Here is a 22293-nt window from a genome sequence, read left to right as displayed (position 1 = left end):
CGCTGCTTCGCTTTCTTTACTACTGTGCCTATGTGTGTTGACCATGTCAGGTCCTCTGAGATGTGGACCCCCAGGTACTTGAAGCTGCTCACCCTGTCCACGGTAGCCCCGTTAATCCTCAGTGGTGTGTGTGTCTCCCGCTGTCCTCTCCTATAATCCACGATCAGCTCCTTGGTTTTACCAATGTTCAGGAGCAGGCTGTTGTCCTGGCACCAACGTTCCAGTACCTCAACCTCCTCCCGGTAGGCCTTCTCGTCGTTGTCCGAGATCAGCCCCACCACCACCGTGTCGTCGGCGAACTTCACAATGGAGTTGGAGCTGAACTTGGCCACACAGTCGTGTGTGTAGAGTGAGTACAGCAGGGGGCTTAGAACACAGCCCTGGGGGGACCCGATGCTCAGGGTGATGGTGTTGGAGGTCTGACCCCCCACCCTGACCGCCTGGGGTCTTTCACTCAGAAAGTCCAGTACCCAGGCGCTCAGGGCGGAGCTCAGGCCTAGCTCGATCAGCTTGTCCACCAGTCTGGTGGGGACTATGGTGTTGAACGCTGAGCTGTAGTCAATGAACAACAGTCTCACATAGCCCCCCTTCTGACGGTCAAGGTGGGAGAGAGTGCTGTGCAGTACCTGGGAGACAGCGTCATCAGTGGACCTGTTTGTCCTGTATGCAAATTGCATAGGGTCCATATCGCTGGGGAGAGAGGCACAAATGTGGTCCTTGACCAGCCTCTCGAAACATTTCATGACCACAGAGGTGAGTGCCACCGGTCTGTAATCATTTGGACATGTTGGGGAGGGTTTCTTCGGTACAGGGATGATGGTAGACATCTTGAAGCAGGCAGGGACTACTGACTCCGCCAGGGATTGATTAAATATGGCGGTGAACACCGGGGCAAGCTGGTTTGCACAGGACTTAAGTATGCGTCCTGTTATACCATCTGGGCCTGCAGCCTTCCTGGTGTTCACCTGCATAAATGCTCTTCTCACACTGTGTTCCGACAACGAGAGAGCGCCCCCGCCCCCCCGCGGTTGCCCCCCCCCCTCCACAACAGCCGGTGCGCCAGTGACGTCACTAGCCAGAGGGCTAGCGGCGACACTGTCTACACCGAACCGAGCGTAGAAGGAGTTGAGTTTGTCCGCTAGAGAGGCGTCGTCGCTCCCCATTGCGGGGGCGCTGACTTTGTAGTCAGTTATTGTCTTCAGTCCCCTCCACAAGCCTCTTGTGTCGTTTTGTGCCATTTGTGTCTCCAGTTTCTCAGCATATGTCCTCTTAGCAAGTTTAACAGCCTTGCGCAGAGTGTAGACTGAAGCCTTGTATTCTTCCATATTTCCTGACTCTCTGCCCAGGTTATAAGCCGTGGTGCGTGAGTTTAGGGCTGTTCTTATAGTGCTGTCCACCCAAGGTTTCTGGTTTGGGAAAACCCGCGCCGTCTTTGTGGGGACAATGCCGTCTGCCACTGTTGTTATGTAGCTTACAACGGTATCAGCATACTCGCTGACGTCACTGGCGCTTTCTTCAAACATGTCCCAGTCTGTATCCTTGAACGCGTCACGGAGCTCGGCCTCTGATTCGTCAGCCCACTTTTTTGTCTCACGTGACACGACGGCTTCGCGTGATCGCTGTTTGTATGCTGGGATTAAAAAGATGGAGTCGTGATCGCTCGCGCTTACAGAGCCCATCAGTGGCGGAGCCGCTACAGCCTTGTAGGCAGCTCTGAACGGGGTGTAGCAGTGGTCGAGTGTGTTTCCCCCTCTTGTGGAGCAGGCAATGTGCTGAAAAAAAGTCGGCATCACTTTTTTCAGGTTTGCCTGGTTGAAATCACCAGTCACTATCGTCGCGGCTTCCGGGTGCTTGATCTGCTGTTTGTTGATGTGGTCGTGTAATTCCCCCAGCGCTTTGCCGGTATTTGCCTGTGGATGAATATACACGACGGATAAAATGACCGCGGTAAACTCACGGGGTAGGTGATACGGGCGACACAGGATCTGGAGATGTTCCATATCTGGGGAGCATGAACTTGAGAGGACATGTACTTCCTTGGGATTAACCCAGAGATTGTTCGTGAGGATGCAGACCCCACCTCCGACGCTCTTCCCAGAGGCTGCCGTGCGATCTGCTCTCAGTACTATGGTACTATTTGTTCATAGTGCGTATATATACTGCGCTATTAAAGTAGAGCTTTCTTTTTAGTCCAGTTCCTTACCCTCCAACAGAGTGACAGACGCAAAAGCCTCCCCGCGAACCACGTGTGGGCAGTAAGGCCAATTCGGCCCAGTATCGGCATTGAGACATCGTGTATATTAATATTTGAATAGTCAGATTTGGCACTATATCGTTGAGTTGGACGTATTCTATTAAGCTAATAATAGTCTATTCATATGTAGTGCCTCGTGCGGTAAGAGTTCTATAGTAATCAGCACCCCCATCGTTTCGGGCATCAGCTGGACGCTTATCCAGGGTGGTTGACCCCACGTGAAGCTGCACCCGAGGAGCTCCAGGCCAAAGAGCGAGTGGACCTGTATATTGGATTATTCTACCGACGACGGCTAGCCTTCCCCGGCTTGGATTATGCTTTGAGTACTTTGATTATTCTATGGATAAAGGCCAACACTGCGGTGTGTTGGAAATACCCCCCCCCGGAGAGGACGACAGGTGAGAAGACGATCTACACGACGAGGTCGCCTCACGTCTCTCCATCGTGGACCGGAGGACGCCGGCCACAGAGAGTCCAACTGCTTTCATCTGTGGATCGAGGATCGCTGGGCACCGGGTCGCACGACTGTGGGCTCTCCCAGGATACCCTCGGCCAGACGGGATACAGCCAGACTCTACCCCCCCCCTCCAGCTGTCCTACAAGCAGTCGGAACCTTCCCCTAGTGTATCCAGCTATATAATCATTCAAGTATCATTGCTATTGTTCCCTAAATATTCCAGGTTGTATATTTGCTTCCTGCGCAATCAGAGATTGGACATTCGATATTGATCTACCTACGAATACTCATTTGCCATAAAAGTGCATACTATTTCAAATCATAAATGTAATTAAGTGATCGTTGTACATACCCTTTGCTATGTATTATTATTAAACGCAGACTTTCGACTTGGTACATTTGTGTTGGATCCGTTTCATCAGGTGGGAGTGTTTATCATAATTATTTATACCTAGTACTGGGTGGCCAGAGTCTAAAGTACAAGAGGTAGTGGTAGTAAGTATCATATCTAACAATACAGTCAGGGAATTGTACCCCTCAGTTATAATTGGTCCTTCGAGCCGGATGGTAATCAGTGTAATATTAATATAGTGTTATTAATATTAAAATGGCCTATGATGAACACTCCACGAAACGATCCTCCTAACCAACAACGCCCGCGGCGCAAACGACAGCTCCCTCAGTACCTAGAGGCTTACGCTGTCAGTCAACAACCTAGTCTTCTACCAACAGTAAACGCGGTAAAACTAGAAAGTAAAATTATGTCTAACCCTAACGACCAGGCTACCCCGACCATAGAGGCCCCTATGGGTTCTAACGTAACTGACCCAGCTCACGGTGGGGACCAGGGGGAACCAGACATGACTTTACACCCCGCCAATACCGAAGAAGTAGTCCCCGACGAGTCCCGGGAGGAAGACAACACTACCGAGAGAGAACTCGGCACGGAAGAAGATGAGGAGAGCACCGTGGAGATAGAGCTCCAAGACTCCGCACGGAGTACCCCAAGGGACGGCTCCCCTATACACCCGTCTTCTCCCAGCGAGGCAGAGAGGACACTACAGCAGGCATTCCTCGTCAGCCTGAAAGCATCTACTGAACGCGATAGACTCCAGGGTGAACGCGATCGATTGCAGATACAGCAACGGAGCGAAGAAGAGCACATACGCCTGGAAATAAGACGCATTCAGATGGAAGAGAATATGGCAAGAGACCGGGCCGACGCCCAGCGCGCCGCCACCGGTGCCCAGAGAGAATCGGATCTCACCAAGCGCGAAGCCGAGCGCGACAGAGCACAAGCGCAACTAATAGAACAGCTGATCAGAAGGACAACACCCCCTCCCTCCACCAGAGGCTCCAGGAACTCGTCTAGACATCACTCCAGGGCGGCATCCCCTAGCCGAGTAAGCGACCCTGAACTTGACCAACAGACGAGGTTTATACCCCCCGCAGACCCCCTTCCCCAACCGGTCCAAGCGAGACCCAGCCACCGGGAAGGAGCAGCATACACTGCGGAGAGGCTAAATCAGAGACTACAAGCCCTGGATGACCTAACGGAAGACGAAGAGGAAGAGGAGGAGAACCACGCCCGACGACAGCACAGTACTCTACCGGACCAGGAGGTCCAGTACAGCCCAGGCTATACCCCCGCGGAGCTGCGCTACAGACCCCCGACGCTATTCACGGGTGAGCACGACGCACGACCCGCACCGAGGAACAGCACCTGGACCAGCGGGCCATGGTACACAGCCGGTACCAGCCCACGCCAAGGAGCAGGAGGAGACTCGCCTAGGAGGCCTCTCCCCCAACGCTCGCCGATGTATCAACAATCCGCGTCATACATTGGCACACCTATGGTACCAGACTTCACCCAGGAGAACCGGGCCCAGTATACGGAGCTCCGCATGTGTCTGGAGACAATGTTGGTGGATGTCATTGATGAACGCCATAAATACGCGATACTACTGAAGCATTTAAAGGTACCCCGCGCGCACAACATAGCGCTCGCCTACGCCACTTCCACGACCCCATACACCGCAGCGCTGGTAGCGTTGGACCAGAGATATGGACGTATATGGGATTACGTGATCCAGGAGATCAGGCACATCGACCGTCTACCCCCAGCAACAGACAATCGAGCACTGGACGACCTGTCCATCAGAGTGCAGTCCCTAGTAGGGATGCTGGGAGCGCAGAGGGAAAAGGGTAGGCATGAACTATACGCCAACTCAAATGTAGAGAGGATCTTGGAGAAGCTACCGCCCGCCCGACAGGAGCGCTTTAGGCGGCAGAGAGACCACCGAGACCCTAATGGCCCCGAACCGAACCTCCTCGATCTAGCCGACTTCCTGGCGAGAGAAGTCAGCAGCTTACGGCTAGATACATTCGGACGGAGCACCCCTGGCTCCAGAGAAGGAACCAGGAGACTAAATGATGGAAGAAGATCGGTGACTGTCATGCACCAATCGGAGTCAGTGCCAAGCAGTAGGAGCCACAGTACCCCCTCAAGAAAAGAGAAGTGGAAGATAGTGTGCCCCTACTGTGAGAAAGAACACTGGCTGTCACAATGTGACTCATTCCCCAAGATGAATGCGGAGGAAGCGAGTCAATGGATAAAGTCCAACAGACGCTGTTTTCGCTGTGCGCGATCACACATGGCAGCCGAATGCCGCTTAAAGAAAAAGTGCAGTCGGTGCGATGGAGCCCATCTGGACATACTCCACGACAGTAACAGACGGCGGCCTCCACCCGCACCATCAAGCAGCAAAGCAAGCGTCATGTACATCGACCCCGCCAGCAGCAGCGGAGCCAGAGTGCTCTTAAAGGTAGTCCGTGTGACATTGAGCTACCAGAATAAAGTCATGGACACTTACGCCGTCCTTGATGACGGGTCAGAGAAGACCCTTCTGCTCGCGTCCGCTGCGGCCCAGCTAGGGCTGCGGGGGAGCGAAAACCAAATGACAATTCGGACAATAAGAAGAGATTTGAAAACGATAAAGGGCGAGAATGTCTCATTCTCTATCGCAGCAAGCGGCCAGCCCGAGCGACGGTACAGGATTACAGACGCTTTCACCAGCCAAGAAATAGGACTCTCGCGGTACACATACCCCGTAGCCAAGCTGATGGAGAAATATGTACATCTACGCAAGCTACCGATCCCACTCATAGACGGTGCTACCCCGACACTGTTGATAGGCTCCGACCATGCAGACCTCATTGTCCCGATAGACCGGGTTCATACCGGACCCAGAGGCTGTCCTGCAGCAGTCGAGACCCGCCTAGGATGGAGTCTCCAAGGCCCACTCGCCAAATCTCTCAACAGAACCACAGCCACTAGCTGTCTCCACTCCCGAGTCACAGAGGGAGACACCGCACTCCTGCAGCATGTAGAGAGGCTATGGACCTTAGAACAAATGCCCTTTAAGAACGAAAAGAAAGACATTCGCTCTAAAGACGACATCTACGCCATTAACCTCCTCGAGACGGGAACAAAGAGAGTCCCAGTCAGCGGCGTGTTGAGATACGCCACGCCACTCCTGCGGCGGGAAGGGATGCCTACCTTTCACGCAAAGAAAGACGCCACAGAGCGGTACCTACTAAACACAGAGCGGCGCTTAGCCAAGGACCCCGCCCAAGAAAGTGTATACCGCGCTGAGATTGAGAAGCTCATCACAGCGGGACACGTCACAAAGATTGACATTAAAGAGGCCGACCAGACGACTGAATCGTGGTACGTGCCCCACCACAAGGTTCATCACAACGGCAAAGACCGCATCGTGTTTAACTGCAGCTACCAGATCGGATCCCAAAATCTGAATAAAGAACTATTGCCCGGTCCTACACTCGGCCCCTCCCTACTAGGCGTACTACTCCGCTTCCGCCAGGACAAGGTGGCTATCAGCGGGGATATCAAAGGGATGTTCCTGCAGGTGAGATTAGTAGAGGAGGACAAGCCCCTGTTGCGGTTCCTATGGAGAGAGAGGCCAGGAGATGAGCACCCAGCCATCTACCAATGGGAAGTCCTCCCTTTCGGAACTACATGCAGCCCATGCTGTGCTACATTTGCACTACAGAGACATGTCGCAGAGGACCCAGCAGCGGACCAAGAGGTCCGACACAGTGTGAAGAACAGCTTCTACGTAGATAACTGTCTACAAAGCGTTTCGACCCAGGAAGAAGCCGAGGCTCTCCTACATAAACTCCGCGCCTCTCTGATCAAAGGCGGCTTTGATCTCAGGCAGTGGGCCAGCAGCGATCCGCACGTACTGCGCAGCCTCTCCTCCGAGGACAAGGCAGCGAGCAGCGAGACCTGGATGGCCACAATCCCAGGAGAAGCCCAAGAGATGACACTAGGACTAGTGTGGCGCTTCAAAACAGATTCGCTCCACTATAGACACAAACCCCTGACCACAGAGCAGGGAAGGTCGACGGCAATACCGACCACCAGACGGAGTGTGTACAGAACACTCGCCCGACAATATGACCCGTTAGGATGTATACTACCGTACACCACCAGGGCAAAGATGATTGTACGAGCATTGTGGGACAAGGACCAGGGCTGGGACGACCCCATTCCCGCACACCTTGCATCCACCTGGAGAGAGTGGGAGATGGAACTCCACTCACTCCCAGGCGTTAATATACGCCGAAGCTACTTCCCACCCACGGTGAGGCCAGAGACATGTAAAATGGATTTACACGTCTTCAGTAACGCCTCCGAGGTCGCCTACGGATCAGTAGCCTACTTGCGGGCCCAAGAAGAGGGGGGAGAGATCTACACAGCATTCATCCTCGCCCGCTCGAGAATAGCCCCACGCAAGCAACAGTCTATCCCACGTCTAGAGCTCTGCGCAGCCCTCGCAGGAGCGCATCTAGCCACGCTCATCCAACGTGAGCTCACCATTCCGGTGCATAGAACAATCCTGTGGTCAGATTCCATGACAGTACTCGCCTGGATCAAATCGGATTCATGCAAATACAAAGTCTTCGTGGGAGTCAGAGTCACTGAGATTCAAGAGTTAACCGGAGAGTTAACCGGAGAAGCAAACTGGCGCTATGTTGATACAAAACACAACCCAGCTGACGTCATCACCCGGGGAATGTCCCTAGATGACTTAACCCGTCATAACATCTACAGTGACGGACCAGCATTCCTCAAGCTCCCGGAAGGAGATTGGCCCACGCCCACCCCGAGGGAAGCAAGTGACGAGGAGGCTGAGAATAAGAAACCCATGTTCTGTGGATTGAGCACTGTTGTCTCCGCAGACCCCAACATAGACGATTGCATTACCATAGAGAGTGCGCAGCAACGGACATTCCTGCGGCACCACCCAGAGATTAAGTCCCCCGCTGATATGTCAGCAGCTGACTACGAGGAAGCAGAACTGCTTCTACTGCAACGAGCCCAGAGAGACTCGTTCCCCGATGAACTAGACTGTCTACAGGGAGGAAAGCCCGTCCCATCAGACAGCAGATTGATTCATCTGGCCCCCGAGAGTGACACACATACCCTCATCAGAGCCTCATCAGAGCCTGCGGAGAGCCCCCAATTTACCGGATGACATTAAGTACCCGATCGTATTGAACAGCCGACACAAGGTCACAGAGCTGATTATAAAGAAATACGACGAGGATGTACACCACGCAGGAGCAGAGAGAGTCTTCGCGGAAATCAGACGTTGTTACTGGATACTTCAAGGAAGAGAGGCGGTGCGACGCTTCCAGCGAACCTGTCTAGACTGCCGAAAGTGGCGCGCGCAGCCCAGCATACCACGGATGGCTGACCTACCTCCATGTCGCCTCCGACTCGGCAACAAGCCATTCCACTCAACAGGCATGGACTGTTTTGGCCCGCTGCACATAAAGAAAGGAAGAGGCACCGAGAAGCGGTGGGGTATTGTATTCAAATGCATGACCACCAGAGCGATACATATCGAGCTCCTTCCGACCATGAGCACAGACTCATTCCTTATGGCCTTCCGAAGATTCACATCACGGAAAGGAAAACCGTCTACATTATTGTCCGATCACGGGACAAACTTCAAAGGCGGAGAAAGAGAGCTGAGGGAGAGCTTCCAAGCTATGGGCCCAGAACTTAAGACCCACCTCGCTCCAGCCCAGATTGACTTCCAATTCAACCCCCCAAACGCACCCCACTTCGGTGGAACTTGGGAACGAGAAGTACGTTCTATAAAGACAGCCCTGTACGCAGTACTTGGGGCCCAGACTGTGGCGGAAGAAGTCCTAATGACAGTCCTCACGGAGATTGAGGGAGTATTGAACTCAAAGCCCCTCGGTTACGTCTCCAGTGATGTAGCAGATGTCGACCCAGTCACCCCCAACACCCTCCTGATGGGGCGGCTAGATCCCGCGTTACCCCAGACAATGTACCGGCCTGAAGAAGCGAACGGCCGACGAATGTGGAGGTACAGCCAAGTATTAGCCGACAAGTTTTGGAGCAGTTTCCTACTGCACTACCTACCGTCTCTACAGACCCGCCAGAAGTGGGTAAAAGAGAGAGACAATTTGACGGAAGGAACAGTCGTCATGATTATTGACCAGTCACTACCCCGAGCTATGTGGCCGGCTGGCCGCGTAAGCAAAGTGATCACCGGTGCCGATGGCAAGGTCCGAGCAGCTGAAGTACTCGTCCAGGGGCGCATTTACACCCGTCCTGTGGCGAGGCTCATAGAACTGCCCCGACTCCCAGACACAATCGATGATGACCATGACCCTATGACTTTGTGAGTTGACTGACCCTTACAGCGAACCCTTGAGTGGTAGACAGTGCGGTTAATCTGTCTCTGCTTAACTAATTGGGTTGGGACCAATTAGGGGGCGGCTGTTCTGAAGGATCAGATTAAACCGAATATATATATTTATTTATATATATATATTTAATTGTATTTGTATATCCCCTGATATCCCTTGTATATTCCTTGTACAATATGCATTGAATATCCCTTCTAGTCTACTGAACATCCCATAATAGTCTCCATTCTACCATTGGACGAGACCTTGGTGCCAGGTCGCCATACCCCTCAGACCAGGTTCAATCGTACCGCTCAACATGTATGGACAAGTCCTAGTTCCGCGTAGGAATATGTCTACCGCACCACTAATGGTACTATTTGTTCATAGTGCATATATATACTGCGCTATTAAAGTAGAGATTTCTTTTTAGTCCAGTTCCTTACCCTCCAACAGAGTGACAGACGCAAAAGCCTCCCCGCGAACCACGTGTGGGCAGTAAGGCCAATTCGGCCCAGTATCGGCATTGAGACATCGTGTATATTAATATTTGAATAGTCATATTTGGCACTATATCGTCGAGTTGGACGTATTCTATTAAGCTAATAATAGTCTATTCATATGTAGTGCCTCGTGCGGTAAGAGTTCTATAGTAATCAGCACCCCCATCGTTTCGGGCATCAGCTGGACGCTTATCCAGGGTGGTTGACCCCACGTGAAGCTGCACCCGAGGAGCTCCAGGCCAAAGAGCGAGTGGACCTGTATATTGGATTATTCTACCGACGACGGCTAGCCTTCCCCGGCTTGGATTATGCTTTGAGTACTTTGATTATTCTATGGATAAAGGCCAACACTGCGGTGTGTTGGAAATACCCCCCCCCCCGGAGAGGACGACAGGTGAGAAGACGATCTACACGACGAGGTCGCCTCACGTCTCTCCATCGTGGACCGGAGGACGCCGGCCACAGAGAGTCCAACTGCTTTCATCTGTGGATCGAGGATCGCTGGGCACCGGGTCGCACGACTGTGGGCTCTCCCAGGATACCCTCGGCCAGACGGGATACAGCCAGACTCTACCCCCCCCCCTCCAGCTGTCCTACAAGCAGTCGGAACCTTCCCCTAGTGTATCCAGCTATATAATCATTCAAGTATCATTGCTATTGTTCCCTAAATATTCCAGGTTGTATATTTGCTTCCTGCGCAATCAGAGATTGGACATTCGATATTGATCTACCTACGAATACTCATTTGCCATAAAAGTGCATACTATTTCAAATCATAAATGTAATTAAGTGATCGTTGTACATACCCTTTGCTATGTATTATTATTAAACGCAGACTTTCGACTTGGTACATTTGTGTTGGATCCGTTTCATCAGGTGGGAGTGTTTATCATAATTATTTATACCTAGTACTGGGTGGCCAGAGTCTAAAGTACAAGAGGTAGTGGTAGTAAGTATCATATCTAACAATACAGTCAGGGAATTGTACCCCTCAGTTACACAGTACCTTATCTTATAGGAAGCGCTACCTTATCAATACCCTTTCATTGAGCTGTAATAAACACAATACAAGGTCAAGGATGTCCCCAATGACATCACCGGTGGCCATATTCAAATTAATTTACTCTCAATAACTGTCAAACTAAATGAATGGCAAAACCGTTTTGGGATGTGTGTGAGATTAAATTGCAAAATAAATCAGCATTGTTTTTTGGTGAAGGAAGTAGGCATCGCCTATAGGCCTATCTCTCGAGTCCAGTCACGTTATTGGCTGATGGAATGACCATATAAGGCATGCAGCTACATGAACGTGCCTGCCTGTTCCCGCCTCCCAGAGTGAACGGTGACTGCTGCTTCCAGTTATAGCCTACTTGTTCTTCTGTTGTAACTTTTCAATCTTTTAAATGTTGCCTCTGTTGATCATCATCTCATAAGAAGCCACGTGGATTACTGGTGGACAATCCTGTCATATAACAGGCGAGAATGAAAGAATGCATACAGAAAAACAGCTGGTTCAGTGCTTCTCCACTCTCTCTTTCTCTCCCTTTTGGCTGTGTGTGTGTGTGTGTGTGTGTGTGTGTGTGTGTGTGTGTGTGTGTGTGTGTGTGTGTGTGTGTGTGTGTGTGTGTGTGTGTGTGTGTGTGTGTGTGTGTGTGTGTGTGTGTGTGTGTGTGTGGTGCGTGCGTGCGTGCGTGCGTGCGTGCGTGCGTGCGTGCGTGCGTGCGTGCGTGCGTGCGTGCGTGCGTGCGTGCGTGCGTGCGTGCGTGCGTGCGTGCGTGCGTGCGTGCGTGCGTGTGTGTTTGGTGTGTGTTAGGTGTAACCTAAACCTCATCTCCCACTAAGTGGAGAATGCAGGCAGATGCCTAGAGGCCTGCAGGGAAGGGAACAAGCTAGGGAACAAGCATCCCAGTGACTGTGCCATGCATTTTATTGCCTTGGTGTAGAATTGTGATGTATGTGCCATTTTAATATCAATGACACTGGCAAGAAATAATAAAGGAATCTGAATCTGAATCTGAATCAATCTGCGTTCATTTACTTTAGCATGCAATTTATTTTCCGATTAACAAAGGTGTCGCACTAGAGCACCAGCATGTCATTTATCCAATCAGGTGCATTCCACGTGGGGAAATGGGAAGTAGGGAGGGGATACATGCCTGCAACATGTAAACAACAACATTCATTTTGGACCTGCAAAGCTTTTTTTAAATGATACATTCATTAATCGAAAACATTTTGGGGGGAAAAGCAATACTTTTATTCCACACCTTTCTAAAATCAATACATATGTGTGGATGTATTATTATAATTTTTTAAACAATTACTCTACATAAAAACGTCATCTTTAGCACCTTTAATTAATCTAAATTAATGCGTAATTTTTGACAGCCCTAATCAGAATATGATAGAATAGAGTGTATCGTACCCAATGAGAATATCTCCCACAGTAGGATGCCATAGGACCAGACGTCACTTTGAACGGTGTAGATGCAGTCGAAGATGCTCTCTGGAGCCATCCACTTCACTGGCAGGCGAGCCTGACACAAGATAGTAGTGATGATGGAAACTGAATTATAATGGTAAATGGTGCATTTATATAGCAGCTTTTATCCAAATCACTTTACAAATTTTGTTCCTCACATTTGACCCATTCACTCACACATCCACACACCGGCAGAGTGCAAGGTGCCAACCTGCTCATCGGGAGCAGTTAGGGGTTAAGTGTCTTGCTCAAGGACACTTCGACATGCTGCCCGGGAGGAGCAGGAATCAAACCGGGAACCTCCGGATTACCAGATGATTGCTCTACCTCCCAAGCCACAAAATAATTAATTAATTCATTTATATAGCGCTTTTCTCAGATTCAAAGCACTCGCCACAATGTAGGGTGGAAATTGCCTCCTTCACCACCACTGGTAGCACCCAACCTTGGGCTACGCAGGCTAAATGGCACCAGGCACACATTGCAATACACAATGGCTGAACGGCTCAGGAGACAGGGATTGATATCAGCCAATTAAGGGGAAGGGATGATTAGGTTTCCTTGATGTCAGAGACCTGATTGGGAATTTGGTCAGGAACGTCAGGGAACCCCCTACTCTTTACGATAGGCGTCCTGGGTTCTTTAACAACCAAATTCAGACAGGACCTCGGTTTAGCGTCTATTATATAGAGCCCTTCAGCCATTGTGTAGTGTGATGTGTGCCGGGTGCCAGTGTATGGCAGCTATTGAGCCTGCGTAGCCCAAGGTTGGGTGCTACCAGTGGTGGTGAAGGAGGCAATTTTCCTAACCCTACATTGTAAAGCGCTTTGAGTGAAAAGGAATGAATTATTATTATTATTATTATTTCACTACCACACTACAGAAGGTTAACCATTTCACTAGCACACTACAGAAGGTTAACCCTTTCACTACCACACTACAGAAGGTTAACCCTTTCACTACAACACGTATTATTATTATTAACTCACATTTCACATTAACTCACATTTCCTTTGACAATATAGTTGTCATCCTTCATGATGTCTCTGGCCAGACCAAAGTCACAGATCTTGGCCACGCGCTGGTCAGTTAGCAGGACATTTCTAGCTGCAACATCCCTGTGAATGCACTACACATAGAAGAGAGGAGAGAGAGAGAGAGAGAGAGAGAGAGAGAGAGAGAGAGAGAGAGAGAGAGAGAGAGAGAGAGAGAGAGAGAGAGAGAGAGAGAGAGAGAGAGAGAGAGAGAGAGAGAGACATTTATGATCTCTTTCTCTCAAACAGTACTGTATATTTGTATATCTTGTATGTCATAAATGTCATGATGAATTGAAAATGGGGGACCCTGATGTAAACAAGATGAAAGTATTTTTCTGGTCTGCATCCCCTTAACAATTGTTTGTATTGAGCCGTACTGTATTGTACCCATTCTGCAATCTGTTTAATAAAGTTTTCAATCAATCAATCAATACACACAGAAGGCAAGGTTACTGTATGTGTATGTGTATGTGAGTGTGTGTATGTGTGTTCCGCTTACATTTCTAGAGGCCAGAAACTCCATTCCCTGAGCCACTTGATAGGAGATTATCAGCAGATAACCAATGTCCAGAAACAAACTGTCTGACTGACCATTAGCACACTCTGAGAGAGAGAGAGAGAGAGAGAGAGAGAGAGAGAGAGAGAGAGAGAGAGAGAGAGAGAGAGAGAGAGAGAGAGAGAGAGAGAGGTGCACTTTCTCTTACATGGTGAAAGAATTAACAACATCCATGATTCATTCTTTTTTAAATTGACAGAAAGAATCACAAACCTTTTTCTATTAACACTTTGGACGCTATACACGATGATAGTCGGGTTAACTCGCCGAGAGATTTTAAAACGCTTATAGAGCATGGGAGTGACCGTGTGTGTGTGTGTGTGTGTGTGTGTGTGTGTGTGTGTGTGTGTGTGTGTGTGTGTGTGTGTGTGTGTGTGTGTGTGTGTGTGTGTGTGTGTGTGTGTGTGTGTGTGTGTGTGTGTGTGTGTGTGTTTTAGGATTACCCAGAGGTGAGTGGGTCTGGCCTGGGGGGAGGGCTGGATGCATCTCCTGGTACTGTTCTGAACAGCATGAGATACCACTGTCACTGCAGTATGCGTGCACACACACACACACACACACACACACACACACGCACGCACGCACGCACGCACGCACGCACACACACACACACACACACACACACACACACACACACACACACACACACACACACACACACACACACACACACACACACACACACACACACACACACACACACACACACACACACACACACACACACACACACACACACACACACACACACACACACACACACACACACACACACGCACACACACAATTACTATTAATTGTCACTGTATGTAGCTAGTGTGACATTACACATTAGGCCCCCCACATTGATATACATTAGGACCCCCACGTTGATACACATTAGGACTCTCAATTTGATGCACATTAGGAACCCCACATTGATACACATCAAGACCCCCACATTGATACACATTAGGACCCCCACATTGATATTTGGAGAAACCATGGCTCTCCCCTGACTAAAAGTAGCTTCAAGCTAAAACAGTTGGATGTCATTTTGCCAAACCAGCATGGCTGTGAGAGTCTTTCACCTTTTATATATCTAGCTGTGGCATTTATTGGTTGTTTTTATCACTAGCATGGCTTTTGCCTCCTCGATGCGCGCACATGGAGTCGGACGTGGACCAGAAACCCGCCTATAAGGCCAAGTCGGTCCTTTGGCGTAATGGCTGAAGTGAAGTTTGCGGACGACACGGTGGTGGTGGGGCTGATCTCTAACAATGACGAGAAGGCCTATCAGGAGGAGGTTGATGAACTGGCACGCTGGTGCCGGGATAACAGCCTACTCCTGAACATTGGTAAAACCAAAGAGCTGATCGTGGATTTTAGGAGAATACAGCAGGGGACACACACACCACTGTGGATAAACGTGGCTATCGTGGACAGGGTGAGCAGTTTCAAGTACCTGGGAGTTCACATCACAGAGGACCTGACATGGTCAACACACATAGATTCTGTGGTGAAAAAGGCGAAACAGTGCCTCTATCACCTGACACAGCTAAGGAAGTTCATAGTATCGGGGAAGATACTCCACTCCTTCTATTCCGGGGCTGTAGAGAGCATTCTGACTGGAAACATCACTGCCTGGTTTGGAAACAGCACGGCACAGGACAGGAAGGCACTCCAGAGAGTGGTGCGCACAGCAGAGCGTACTACGGGTATTGCACTACCACCTGCAGGACTTATATAACAGGAGGTGCAAATCCAGAGCCTGCAGAATTATGAAAGACCCCCACCACCCAGTGGCGTCGCGTGGGTAAAATAACAGGGGATGCCAAAAAAAATTAAAAAAAAAAAAATGTATTAAATATTTTTATTCATATTTTTTTTATTTTTTATTTTTTTAAGTTAAGCAGTCACCATGTACACTACAGTATGGCTCGGCGGCCAGTCAAACTTTCTTTTTATTTATTTAACAGATTGCAGAATGAGTACAATACAGTACGGCTCAATACACACAATTTTATAAGTGGATGCAGAAAGACGTTTGTCTTGTTTACATCAGGGTTATTAATACTGCTGGAGCATTGGTTCATTTTTGGTCCGATTTTTCCTTGCACGATTTTGCGCGCCGCGTCGGAGCAAATTCGAGACACATATTCGGTTGCAAAAAGGTGTCCCACGGTTTCCTCTATGGCCCTGAATATCTTCACGTGGATCGGAATCACGGCGCGCCCGTGGGACACTTTTCCGTTTCTGCGAGTTTATTCCACGCTTTCGGCTTTCCTTTTCTAAGCATTTTCGGGGCTACATGTGAATGAGTAAAAGTTGAGGGACGCCCAGATGTTCCCACGATAGAAAGCTCGCGTGGAGCCCATAATAGGCTCACTTAATACAGCGTTTTTAAAATCACGCAACATTTTCAGGGTCGCGAGCCGACCTTTTCCCCTCATTTTCGATGATGGAAGTGATTTAGGAAAAGCTTCGGCACGCCGAGATGTACCCGTGGATCGGGGCAATATTCGGCCCGTGGGAGCAGTCACGGGTTAATAACATTTTCAAATGTGCAGAGGGGAGGCCAGACTACTTAGTCTGCTGACAGGCCCGTTTTAAGGTGTGGGCAGGGCTTTAGTCAGCTCGAATCTGATTGGCTAGTATTGGTTTTGGAGTCCACATACATGGGGAGGCTGGAGAAAGACACCTCCCCCTGCCTCCTCTCCAGTCTCCTCTGCTGCAGTGAATCTGACAGTGTGTTAGAGAGAATGAGAAGAAGAGGGAGACATTTAAAAAAAAAAAAAAACTTTATAACACAGATGAAAAATAATGATTTTTTATTATTATTGTAAACTATATATATATATATATATATATATATATATATATATATATATATATATATATATATATATATATATATATATATATATATATATATATATATATATATATTAAACTAGATAAGACTCGTGCACATCTGGTTGCACCCCGACTGGAGGTGCAGGTCAGCGCAAGAGAGATAAATAAACTAAAAGGAGAAAACCTTCAAGGGAAAGAAGGGACCGCACACTCCACAGGACTCGTTTTTGCTTATTTATTGTTGCACAACGCGTTTCGCTATCGCTTCCTCAGGTGCTATGCACGATACTTTTGTGCAAGTATCGCGAAACGCGTTGTGAAACGCGTTGTGCAACAATAAATAAGCAAAAACGAGTCCTGTGGAGTGTGCGGTCCCTTCTTTCCCTTGAAGGTTTTCTCCTTTTAGTTTATATATATATATATATATATATATATATATATTTTTTTTTTTTTTTTTTTTTCATATTTCATATTTGATATTAATTCATATTTGTATAGGGAGGCCTGGCTTCCGTTGGCTTCCATGAGGATTTGCCACTGCCACCACCCCAACAACAGCCTGTTCAAGCTGCTGCGGTCAGGCAAGCGCCTACGGTCACACGCTGCAAGAACAGAGAGACTCCAGCTCAGCTTCTTCCCCCAGGCCATCAGAACACTGAACTCTCCACTCACAAGTACACATGAGCATGCACGCACGCACACACACCACACACACACACACACACACACACACACACACACACACACACACACACACACACACACACACACACACACACACACACACACACACACACACACACACACACACACACACACACACACACACACACACACACACACACACACACACACACACAAGCAACCGCTAAAACAATCACTTAAACAAAATGTCACTTTAAAAAATAGAAAGTCACTTTAAAGGAAGGAGGTACTAATAGTATAGTTTAGATACATTAAGAGTTAAAATTGTAAATTGTATATTGTATAGTAGTGTATATAGGAACCAGTTTCTCAGGAACTTAGCATGTCTGTTGTTTTTTTTGTTTTTTTGTTTTTACCATGCATATCTTGTGTCTTACCTATTTAATTTCTTCTATGTTTATTTTTTTCTATGCCTATTTTTACTATTGTATTTTGCACAATCAATGCGGGCATGACCACCCGCATTTCACTGTATGCCCTGGTATGTATGTGACAAATAAACCTCTTGATTCTTGATTCTTGATATACATTAGTCCCCCAGATTTATACACATAAGGACCCCCACATTGATACACAATGGCACACATTAGGATCCCCACAAGGATCCAAATTAGGACCCCCGCATACACATTAGGACCTCCACATTGATAAGTCAAGTCAAGTCAAGTAATTTATTTATAGAGCACATTTAAAAGCTCGAGAGCCAACCAAAGTGCTGTACAGTACAGTCAAAGCATAAAATCAATGTCCTATAAAATACACAAATACAAAAAGGCACAACAGGACAGGACAGTACATTCAAAAAATAGGACAAGCGGATAGGGGAGCACAAAGTACAGTATAGCACGTCACCAGGGACAGAGGAGCACAAGAAGAGATACAAGAGGGAGGGGGCAGGATAAAATTGCATGGGAGTGTGTGGGTTAGGGTGTGGGAGAAACAGGATTAATCAAAGGCTAGGGAATAAAAGTGGGTTTTTAAACGGGCCTTAAATGTCTCCAGCGTAGGGGCAGATCGAATCTCCAGGGGAAGCTGGTTCCATAGTTTGGGGGCTACGGCCTTGAAGGAGCGATCGCCTCTCTTTTTTAGTCTGGTGCGGGGGAGGACCAGCCGAGCCTGGTTGGAGGATCTTAGTGACCTGGGTGCTGCGTAGGGGGTGATGAGCTCGGTGATGTATAGGGGTGCTGCACCCGATAGTGCCTTGAAGGTGAGAGGAGGATTTTGAAATCTATTCTAAGTGGGACTGGGAGCCAGTGTAGGGAGGCTAGGACTGGTGTGATGTGCTCTCTCTTTCTGGTGCCGGTAAGGAACCTAGCTGCAGAGTGCTGGACCATTTTGAGGCGGGACATGGGGGCATTGCAGTAGTCAAGGCGTGATGTGATGAATGCATTGACTACCGTTTCCAGGTCGAGGGGTGAAAGGATTGGTTTTATTTTACTGATGTTGCGGAGTTGGAAGAAGCATGACTTGACTACGGCATTTACCTGCCGGTCGAATTTGAGCTCTGGGTCAAAGATTACACCCAGGCTCTTGACGTGGGGTTTGAGGTGGGTGGAGAGTTGTCCTAGGCTGTTGGAGAGTGTTTTGGTGGAAGAGGGGGGGGCCAAACAAAATGATCTCTGTTTTATTTTCATTTAGCTGTAAGAAGTTGAGGGCCATCCAGCTTTTTATGTCCCTAAGACAGTTTTTAAGAGAGTCTAGGTTAGCTGTGTCAGAGGCGTTGAGGGGAAGGTAGATTTGGGAGTCATCGGCATAAAAGTGATATGAAATGTTGTGTTTCTGGATGATTTCGGCCAGAGGGAGCATGTAGATGGAGAAGAGTATGGGGGCCAGGATGGAACCTTGGGGGACCCCATACGGTAGACTAGCTGTGGGGGAGGAGTGTCCACCCAAACTGACCGAAAAGGAGCGGCCGCTCAAGTAGGATGCGAACCAGTTTAGGGCAGACCCCCCAATACCTAGCCTGTGTTCGAGACGATCGACCAGGGTGGAGTGGTCGACCGTGTCGAATGCGGCAGAGAGGTCCAGGAGGAGGAGCATGGCACAGCTACCTGAGTCGATGGTGAGAAGCAGGTCATTGTAAATTTTGACTAGCGCTGTCTCAGTGCTGTGCCCTGCCCTGAAACCTGACTGGAATTTGTCTAGGAGGTTGTTGTGATGTAGGAAGGGGAGGAGCTGTGCCAGGACAGCCTTTTCTAAAATCTTAGATAGGAAGGGTAGTTTGGATATGGGCCTGTAATTATTGAAAAGAGCAGGGTCTAGGTTATGTTTTTTTAGGAGGGGCTCAACCATGGCGTGCTTCAGGGAGGAGGGAACAGAGCCAGATTCCAGAGAGCTGTTTATGATAGACAAAATACTGGGGCCTACTATGTCCATGGACTCTTTTAGAAGATGGGTAGGGAGGGCATCAAGGGTGGATGTGACAGTCCGCATGCCTGCCACCAGCTCTCTGAGAGTGGTTAGAGAGATGGGTTGGAAGTTGTTCAAAAGAGCTGGGCAGGAGGGGTGGGAGGGAGGGGGAAGTGGGCAGGAGGGCTGGGCAGGAGGGGGGGCCCAACAGGGGGGCTGGGCAGGAGGGGGGGCCGGGCAGGGGGGCTGGGTAGGAGGGGGGGTGGAGGAGGACGATGAGATGGCTACTCTAATGGTTTCTGTGGTGTTATGTTAATGTGTGTGCGCGATACGCGAAGGTACAGGCCACCGTACTGGGGGTCAGGTAGAGTTCGAGAGGAACCTAGGATGCACACCCGTGTAACGTAGCGAGGCTAAGCTAATAAACATACTTACAACCAAAGCAGAGGACTCACGTATTTGTTACCGTGCAAAGTAACACGACATGGTGTCAGAAGTCCTGCTAGAGTTGTGTGTGAGTTCGGTCGGACATTAAAGTGCCATTTGAGACTCGTTTATGACGAAGAAAAGCAGAAGGAGAAAGAAAAAGATGGTGGATAACGCTAATAACCCTGTAGCTCCGGTAGCGGCTGCGGTTTCAAGTGCTACGTTTAGCATCCAGCCTCCTGAGTCCTTCGACTTCTCAAAGCCGCAAGAGTGAGCCAAGTGGATACGCAGGTTCGAAAGATTTCGCCTGGCAAGTAACCTAAATGCTAGCTCTGAAGAGAATCAAGTCAACACGCTAATATATTGTATGGGCGATGAGGCGGACGATATTTTACGTGGACTGAATCTGGCTGTTGATCTACGACGTACGTACCAAGGAGTGCGGGATGGATTGCAAGGTTTCTTCGTGGTCAAGAAGAACGTGATATATGAACGAGCCAAGTTTAACATGCGCAAACAGGGAGAAGGTGAAACAGTCGATTCCTTTGTGACGTCATTGTACGCGCTGGCGGAGCATTGTACATACGGTGTGTTGCATAATGAACTTATACGTGACAGGCTTGTCGTCGGTCTGATGGATAAGCGGCTGTCAGAACGCATGCAGCTGGACCCAGACTTAACCTTGGAGAGGGCATTGAACATGGCGAGGCAGAGTGAGGAGGTGAAACGACAGCAATCCTCTCTGCGAGGGGATACCAGGACAGAGGCAAGTGACATTAAATCGGTGGACAGGGTGTTTAAGAGCAGTAGCAAGAACTATGCTAAGAACAGCCCCCAACAGGCTAACAGCTACACAGCCAAACCACTCAGTACCCAGTACCCGAGGGGGAGAAGTGTCCAGTGTCATAAATGTGGCAGTTCTCAGCTCCACCCACAGCGCGATTGCCCTGCTAACGAGGTGAAGTGCCATTCATGTGGGAAGATGGGCCATTATAAACGTGTGTGTAAATCTTCCAAAAATGTACATGAGGTTGAAGAAGACTATTCCTGCTCCTGTGATGGGGAGGAGGAGCACATGTTCTTGGGCAGCATCACAACTGATGGGGAGCCATGGATGGTCGACATAGACATCAATGGCAGATGTGTGCCATTCAAAATAGACACTGGCGCTGATGTTACTGTGATGCCTCACACTGTATTCAGAGAGATATACAAACACAAGAATCCACCTACCCTGCAGAAAGCGACAAAACCACTGATGGGACCTGGGAGGAGTCCACTAGATGTTGTGGGCGTCGCCAAGCTGTTGCTGAGGAGAGGAGAGAGAGAGGTGTTGGAGGATGTGTACGTCGCTCGACACCTACACTCAGCGTTGCTGGGGAGACCTGCTATCAGCAAGATGGAGCTTGTGGCACGTCTAGACAGTATAACGATGGAGACGCTCAAGACGACCTACCCAAAGATATGCAGTGGTCTCGGGGAGATGAAACAGCCGTATGCAATCAGGCTGAAACCGGGGGCTCAACCATTCTCACTGAAGACGCCCAGAAGGATTCCATTGCCACTGATGGACAAAGTCAAGCAAGAACTGTCCCGCATGGAAAGCCTCGGAGTGATCAGCCGGATCGAAGAGCCAACCGACTGGTGCGCTGGCATGGTAGTGGTCCCTAAGAAGAAGACAGAGGAGGTACGCATATGTGTCGATCTCACAAACCTCAATGAGTCAGTGTGCCGGGAGAAATACACCCTGCCAACAGTCGAGGAAACACTGGGAATGCTGGCCGGAGCCAGGATATTCAGCAAGTTAGACGCGAACATGGGATTTTGGCAAATACCCCTGACTGAGGAGTCGTCAAAGTATACAACTTTCATCACGCCGTTTGGTCGTTACCACTTCAATCGCCTACCTTTCGGCATCGCCTCCGCCCCAGAACACTTC

The 22293-nt window shown here is 49.2% G+C and overlaps 1 protein-coding gene across 1 annotated transcript in view; it reads right to left on the bottom strand.

Annotated features, from left to right (window-relative positions):
* The window catches only part of csf1rb (colony stimulating factor 1 receptor, b), a gene marked incomplete at both ends in the record, with an annotated part of 81174 nt that overhangs the window by 11510 nt on the left and 47371 nt on the right, over positions 1–22293 (bottom strand). The window contains 4 exons of the mRNA XM_084336605.1: positions 12390–12501; positions 13453–13575; positions 13983–14086; positions 14483–14565. Coding sequence (XP_084192731.1) covers positions 12390–12501; positions 13453–13575; positions 13983–14086; positions 14483–14565 — 422 coding nt within the window. The remainder of the gene's footprint in view (positions 1–12389; positions 12502–13452; positions 13576–13982; positions 14087–14482; positions 14566–22293) is intronic.

Source organism: Notolepis coatsorum, assembly GCF_963971535.1.
Source record: "Notolepis coatsorum genome assembly, chromosome: 19".
NCBI lineage: Eukaryota > Metazoa > Chordata > Actinopteri > Aulopiformes > Paralepididae > Notolepis > Notolepis coatsorum.
The sequence above is the reverse complement of the archived record's forward strand: the minus strand, read 5'-3'. Positions and strand labels throughout refer to the sequence as shown.